This window comes from Molothrus ater, chromosome 1, assembly GCF_012460135.2.
Source record: "Molothrus ater isolate BHLD 08-10-18 breed brown headed cowbird chromosome 1, BPBGC_Mater_1.1, whole genome shotgun sequence".
Classification (NCBI taxonomy): domain Eukaryota; kingdom Metazoa; phylum Chordata; class Aves; order Passeriformes; family Icteridae; genus Molothrus; species Molothrus ater.
The window spans coordinates 311,639-319,312 of NC_050478.2; the positions used below are offsets into that span (position 1 = coordinate 311,639).

General features: G+C 61.3%; 1 protein-coding gene across 2 annotated transcripts in view; it reads right to left on the reverse strand.

Moving 5' to 3' along the window:
• The window catches only part of AGAP3 (ArfGAP with GTPase domain, ankyrin repeat and PH domain 3), a 114,297-nt gene extending 107,160 nt beyond the window's left edge, over positions 1-7,137 (reverse strand). The window contains exon 1 of one of the 2 annotated variants that reach the window (XM_036398430.2): positions 6,772-7,137. In XM_036398430.2, coding sequence (XP_036254323.1) covers positions 6,772-7,051 — 280 coding nt within the window. In that variant the 5' untranslated portion in view covers positions 7,052-7,137. The remainder of the gene's footprint in view (positions 1-6,771) is intronic. The other variant, XM_036398437.2, reaches the window with a different exon arrangement.
• Positions 7,138-7,674: the final 537 nt, after the last annotated feature.

Below are 7,674 nucleotides of genomic sequence, written 5' to 3' on the forward strand. Positions count from 1 at the left end.
ACCAGGACTTCCCACAATGGCTGTGTTGGGAAGGCAGAGCCACCAGCAGTGGCATCACACCGACCCACAGCGAGCACAGGGAGACCAGCCAGCGCTGGCCAAAGACACAGAGCGTGTCCCTGGCACAGGCAGCAGGCTGCCAGCTCCTCCCCAGGTCCTGCTGGAGCTGCTGGCACGTCACACTGGCACAGGGAGCTGTGCCACCACTGCCACACAGCGCAGAACAGCACAGGCCAGGCCTGCTGCCTCCCCTCCTCGTGCTCACAGCACCAGCAGCTGAGAGCTGACTGAACCAAACCAACACCGGCCTGGCTCCTGCCAGAGCAGCTCCTGATCACAGGGAGGGGTAGGAGGAGCTGCCAAGTGGGAAGAGCTGCACTGTCCCTGCCCGTAGCAACCACGCTCGTATTGGATCAAGGGAACTGAAACTGCAGCCACAGAGATTCCCAATTCTCTCCTGACCCCACCTCCAAATCCTGTTCTTCCCCTTCACATCCCAATTTTCCTCTTTAGCCACAGTACTGAGTTCTTGCCCCCAGAGCACCAGGAACCTTCACCTGCCCCAGCACAGCACCTGCAACTCCATCCTGCTCAGCTCCCAGCCATCAGGACAATCCTCCAGCCTTCCTGCTGCAGTTCCACCACCTCTCCCAACTCCTATCAACCAGGGCATCAAGGAATGGCCTTTTCTGATTCTTCCCTAAGACCAGATTCTCCATCTGTAAGCTTAGAAAGGCGAGAGCTGCACCTGGCAAAGATACCTCCAGATGACTCGGGCACACAAAACTTAGTAAAAACAGGGGATGTATTTGTTCAAGCATGCTAAAGGCTCCTTCAGCTGTGCTTTGGCTCTTGCCCATCACTCCTGGAGGTCCAACATCTCCCATTGCATCGGAATCTGCTCCAGGACTCCTTCCAGGCAGATCCTTTGCTTGTGCTGCTCATGCCAGGCACTGGCACCACGAGATGCTGAGCAGGGCAATGACCTCAGCCAGGCCAGGACACAGGCAGTGGTGGAGGAGCCAGGGCTCTCCCTTGCCAGCAGGAAGGTAAGGCAGCCAGGAAGCCTTTCCCAGTGCCCTTGGAGCCTCTCCTGGGAGCTGGCCCTGAGGCCACAGCACCCCTCACCCAAACACAGAGTGCAGGGTCAGAACAGGAGCTGCTCTGAGAGCTGGAGCCCCTCTGCTCCAGAGCCAGGCTGGGATGTTCACCTGGAGATGTTCATCTGGAGAAGAGAAGGCTCCAGGGTGACCTTAGAGCTCCTTCCAGTGCCTAAAGAGGCTCCAGAAGAACTGCAGAGGGACTCAGGATAAGGGACTGGAGTGACAGGACAAGGGGGAATGGCTTCTCAGACAAGAAGGCAGGGTTAGATGGGATATTGGGAAGGCATTTTTCCTTGTGAGGAAGGCCTGGCACAAGCTGCTCCCGGAAGCAGAGGCTGCCCCATCCCTGGAAGTGTTCAAGGCCAGACTGGATGGAGCTTGGGGCAACCTGGTCTAGTGGAAGATGTCCCTGGCCATGGCAGGGGGTGGAACAAGATGATCTGTAACCCAAATCACTCTCTGGTTCTGTGATTTGCCCAACCGCCCATTTTGTGCTCTTTTAACCACCTTTGCACTTAACTTCCAGCAAATCTGGAGACCCCAGTGTCAGAGTGGTCACTACCTGCATGCAGGGGTAATGCAGCACAAGCCACAGAGCTGCCCAGAATGCCCAGCTCCGGCCCTGGAGCGGGGATGTGCCCATGGCTTTGGAGTTTGCAGCTCCCCCCACGGCACCCCAGCACCATGGCCTGTGGTTTCCCAGCCCTGGGGAACTCACAGGCATACACAAACAGGGCAGTTTTCTGCAGAGGTCATGGAATTAGCAGGGAAAAGCTGGCTAAGCAGAACGCTCTCCTTCCCAAAGGGTGTAATTTACTCGAGGCTGATTCAGCAGAGCCAAGACATGGTGAGCCCTGAGTGCAGCCTGGCAGTGTGGGGCTCCCCCAGCAAGGAGGGTCCTCATCTTCCTCCAGGAGATCCTGCAGCAAAGGCAGCTCCTGCCTCAGTCTGCTCTGTGAATCAGCACATCAGGAGCCAGTTTCAAAAGATGTTGGGAAAGGATGGAGCATGGGGCTGGAAGACTTGTGCTGGAACTGAACAGAATGATGAAGTTCAGCCAATTTAATTCATGAGAAACAGAGACAGCAAAGTGGCCTCAGTAACTGGTGCAAGTGGCTTTAAACAGGAAAATGCCCAGTATCAAAGCAGCCCTTTCTAAGAGGGAAATGCAGAAAATACCCAGGATGTTGGAGATGCCAGCTGGAAAAGTCACAGCACTTACTGACAGCAAGATAGGTTATGATGGAATAAACTCCTGAGGCAGAGGCCCAGGTCTGTTCCTCCAACAGGCCTCAGCCAGAGGCCTTGTTTTTTAAGGCTAAAATCCTGGGAAGGGCTATTTACACCAAGTGACCCAATGGTCCAGCCAACAGGCAGGCCCTGGAGTGAGGCAGAGCCAGCAGTGGGGCAGCCCCTGCCTGGCAGAGCAGATGTGGAACTCATGGACATCCAGGCTGCTCCCAGCCATCACACACATTCTGCAGGGCTTCTCTCATCCCTCTGCCAGAGCAGCAACAGCTGCAAACTGTAGAGGAGAGCTTGCCCAAACTAACCCTGCTTCTTAAACTGCAGAGAGGAACCCACACGGGTCTAGAGGCAGGTGGGAGAGGTGAGGAAGGACAATTAAGGTTAAAAACATGTGCTCCAGGTAAAGCTGACTACAGAGAGATTCCTGGTGCTGCTCCCTGGACACCAAGTCCTCACCATGGCTCAAACCTTCTCCAAGCTTTCCCAGAGAGCTGAGCTTTAGGTAGGCTTCAAGGCATGTGCACAACCACAAACGTCAGAAGAAAATTCCCATCATCTGTTGAGGGAATCTCACCTACTTCTTATCTCCCTTCTACCTCTCCCTCCTGCCTTCACCACTTTACACACCCAGAAAACCTCTGTGTAACCATCTCTTCGGTCCCACATCATGATCTTTGGCTCTTCCACCTTGCTGGTGCTGTCTGTCCCAGCTGTCCATGGGTCTGTGCTGGCTTCTCCAGCCCCATGCTGCTGCAGCCTGTCCTGCATCCCCTCAGGTAACCCCTGCACCAGAGACATCGCTCGTGCTCCTCAAACCCACGCTCTGGTCACTGCTCCAAGTTCACTTCTAGGAAAGAAATTAGGCACTGTGCAATTACTGCTTTAATTACAAACTCTATTAACACGGTTCTGTCTGCAGCCTGTCCCAGAGTCACGACGTTGGAGGCCACATTTACTGCGAGCAGGGCTGCACCAGCCCCAGGTTGGTATGGTTTTGCTTTATGCAGATATGAAATCTTTTATAGAACTCAGCAGCTTGCAGCAGTCTCCACAATTTGGCAAGGAAAGCAGCCTGGGATGAGGGAATCGCTTTTTGCAAGCCCCCTGAAAATCTGTCCAAATTTGGTGGTTAGAAACTACCAAAAGACTCCAGGTCCTGCCTGTGATGCAGCTGATGCTGGCGACCAGCCCAGCCTGCCATCTCCCCAGCCCCAGCGCCCCTCAGCCCCCATCGCCTCCCAGCAAAGCTCCAGCTCCAGGAGGAGACCAAAACAGAGCAGATTTCCCTTCCTTCCCACAGTGGCACCACTGATGCCGACCCATGAGCAGGCGCAGCTGGCTCTCACCCCATCGTGAGCTGCAAACTTCTCAAGAAAGGCTGGTTCCCCAAGCCTGGGGGCTGGCTGGGCTCCGGCTGCAGCAGCCCCCAACACCCACCCCAGCCCCTCCTGGCACAGCCACACTGTCACAGACCCCCCCTCCATCCCCCCCAGTTCTGCACAGCTCTGCCAACGCCCCCGACTCCACTGCTGGCACCCTTGTGGTGACACCCCTGCAGGGACACTGGCGGCCCTGGCCCAGGCTGGGCAGCTTGGACCCCCTGCCCCACTGCAGCACGGTACTGCCTTCCACCTTTCCCCTTCAAAAATGAAGGAATTACCTACAGGAAAGGAATCTGGCAGGAGCACATGAGCAAGTCTTGCAAGACCCAGCGCTCAAGTTTTAGGAAATTGAATTTGGGGTTTCACTGGCAACTTCCGTTGTGGATTTTCAGACCGCGAACTCTGATCTTCAGATCAGGAACATCAACAAACAAACCCCTCTTTCAGATATTTCTGTATCGGTAAGCCCCAAACCTGAAGTTTAAAAGGAAATTCCCTCCAAGACCAAGGCACTCCATGGAATGATAACATCTCCAGCAAGGCTCTTCCAGCCATTAATTAACCCCTGTTAATTCACTCACACACACCTGGTAATGGGTCACAGGTAACTGTGTAAACACAGCACATGTTTCACCAGGATCAGGATCCATCCCAGTGCCTGGCAGGTATTAAGGGAATGCAGCCTAGACAAGGAAATCTGTGGGATTCCTGCTACAAATCCACAGGGAAGGTTCAGAAGAGACAGGATGGGGTCGTGGCTTGAGCAGGCAAGGCCCCCGAGGACGTGCAGCCTCTGGCACCATCCATGCCACAGGCCTGGACACAGGCCAGCCCTGTGGCCACAGGCGAGCAGGGCACCCCTCAGCCCTCATTCTGGAGGACATGGGTGTTTTGGGAAGCCCCGAGCAGCTCAGCAGCAGCAGCAGGCAGGCAGGAAGCCGGTGTGTGCGTTCACACCTTCCCAGCAGCAGAGGAACCACGCAGCAGAGGAGTTGCTAAGAGACGCACGCCTCCCACCCGCGCCCAGCACCCGCTCCGGGGCTGGGGGTGCGGGACGGGACACGCACCCAGCGCCCAGGGGGTTCCTGCAGGGGCACAGGGGCACAGTGCCCGGGAGGGCTCTGCCCACAGAGGTGACCCTGGCAGCACCCCGGGCACAGCCCCGCCGCGTCCCAGCTGGCGGCTCCTCTGTCCCACAGCCCAGGAACCTCACTCACAGTATATCATGTCACCAGGGACCTCGGGGCTCCCACCACAGCTGTCATCAGAGGCACAAAGCAGGGAGAGCTGCAGGAGCCCCATGGGAACGGGCACAGTCCTCCCCCATGTGCCCACTGTGACTCCCCCAGCTGGACTGGTGGGACCCAACATTATCAGACTGAGCCACTGCCACGGCCTGTGCCAGCCTGGCACTGCCACCCATCTCCATCCAGCCTGAGTCCCTTTGCTCTTCTCCTCCAGTTCCATCAACCCAGCAGCTTTCTGTGGCTGAAGACCTCCACAGACGTGGAAAGGCCCCTCCAGCCTCAGCACAGGGTTTTTACATCCTTCCTGTCTTAACCCCACTGAGTGTCCTTTGTCCTTGCACCACAAGGCCAATAAAACAAATTCTGGGATTTACGTTCCCTCAACCCATGCAACCTTTCTTCTTACAGGTCTGACTCTTCTTACAGGCCATCCTCCTTTCCTCCTTTCCACAGAAACCCAAAAGGACCACAGTGGGATGCAGGCCTCTGGAGAAGCAGCCAGGCTGCTGCTCACATGCAGCATCACCATGGTGGCCAGCACCCTTATAGTGGGGCCAGCACTCCCCAAAAGCACCTCGTGTGCCCCTGCAGTGACATTCCTGGCATGAGGCAGCAGGAACGGAGCTGAGCACACTGCCACCAAGCTGGGACAACAAAACCCAGGGCAGGGAAACGGCAGCACCGGGCTGGACCGGGGCTCCTCACGCAGCCCAAAGGCACCTTCCCTGCTGCGGGCCAGCTGCAGAAACTGGAGGGCAGAGGGACCCTTGGGCTGGGGGCTGCAGCAGCCTGCCGGCCCACGGTGGGCCTGAGCACAGCTCGACCAGCCTTCCCCTCCCCTCGGCTCCACCACAGCCGCTCGCACATCCCGGCCTGCAGCTCCATCCCAGCCTCCCTTCATCTTAGCCCATCGGCTGCACCGCGGTCCCTCACCCACGGTGGTCCCCAGGCTCCATCCCAGTCCCCCGGCTCCATCCCTGTCCCCCAGTTCCATCCCTGTCCCCCAGTTCCATTGCATTTCCTCAGCTCCATCCCAGCCCCAAATCCATCGCAGCCCCTCGGCTCTATTGCATTTCCACTGCAGTTGCTCGGCTCCATCCCTGTCCCTCAATTCTATCCCAGCCCCTCGGCTCCATCCCAGTCCCCCAGTTCCATCGCAGCCCTTCGGCTCCATCGCAGCCCCTCGGCTCCATTGCATTTCCTCAGCTCCTCTGCAGTTGCTCGGTTCCATCCCTCCCCTCGCTGCCGGCTCCCGGGCTGCAGTGTTCTGCATTTCTAATGTTAACGGGCTCCGGCGGATCCGTTCCCGTCGACGCCGGGTACGAGCCCCCCCCCGCCCGCTGCCGGACCAGCGCCCGCCCCCGCCCGCCGCTCCCGGCAGAGGCCGCGGGCGGAGTCCCCGGCCCTGCGCAGGCCCGGCCGCGACCACCATCGCTGCGGGGCCGGACGGGGCCGGGGCGGGGGCGGCTGACGAGCGGGTTCCCTCCGCTCCCTCCCTGCCTGCCGCCCGGCCCCCGCAGCTCCGCCGTGCCCGGCCGCGCTGCCGGCGGCGGGGGCGCAGCCCGTGAGCCCCGGCCCGCGCAGGCCGCGCCCGGCCCCCCGCGCCCCCGGCCCCGCCGCTGCAGGGCCCGGCGCGATCCCGGTGCCGCGGGCAGGGCAGGGCCGGGCCGGGCTCCGCCGGGCCCCGCGGGCGGCAGCGGGCGCAGGTGCAGCGGCGGCGGGGACAAAGGCGGCGGCGCGGGCGGGCCGCTCGGTGCCCGTTCCGGTGACCGCTCGGTGCCCGGTGCTCACCCTCGATGGAGATGACGTGCTCGCGGATCTGGCTCTGCAGCGCCAGGTCCTCCACGCGCTCGATGAGGTCGTAGATCGCGTAGATATTGGGGTGCACGGACTCGAAGCGCCCGATTTCGGCGCGGATCGCGGCCGAGTTGGAGAGCCCGAACTGCGGCGGGGGCGGCCCGCCGGGCTGCGGCCCCGAGGGCCCGGGCACGGGCACCGGCACCGGCCCGCCCGGCGCCGCCAGGCTCTGCTGCTGCCCGGGGCTCTGCCCGGCGCCGCCCGGGAAGTTCATCGCGGCGGCGGCACGGCCGGTCAGCGGCGCGGCGCTCCGGGCAGCCGCTGCATGGCCGCAGCCGCGTCCGTCCGCGGGTCCCCGGGCTCCGCCGCCGCCCCCGCCCGCCTCCCGCCCGCTCCGCCCCGCCCCGCCCCGCCCCGCCCGCGTCAGCGGGACCGGCCCCGCGGCGGGCGGGGAACGAGCCGGGAGCGGAACGGCCCCGGGAGGGGACCCGGGCACGGGCAGCCGGAGGGGAGCGGAGGGAGCTGGGACCGGGACCGGGACCGGGAGCGGAGCGCTGTCGGTGCCGCTCCTGCCCGCTCCGCCACGGCCCCTGCCCGCCCGGCACCACGGTGGTGGGCATTGCCCCCTGCCCGGCTACCAGTCCCGGCTGCCGTCCCTCAGCATCCCACCGCGGCCATCCCGGACACCGCTGTTGTGCTGCTGCCCGTGCCCATGCTTCCCCCGGGCCTGCAAACCCCCTGTGCCAGCCTGGAGCCCCCTGTGCCAGCCTGGGAACCCTCCTGTGCCAGCCTGGAGCCCCCTGTGCCACCCTGGAGACTCCCTGTGCCAGCCCTGCCACCAGCTGCCTTCCAGAGATAATTTTGTCATTAATCACCCCAAGTCACTGGTGCAGCTGT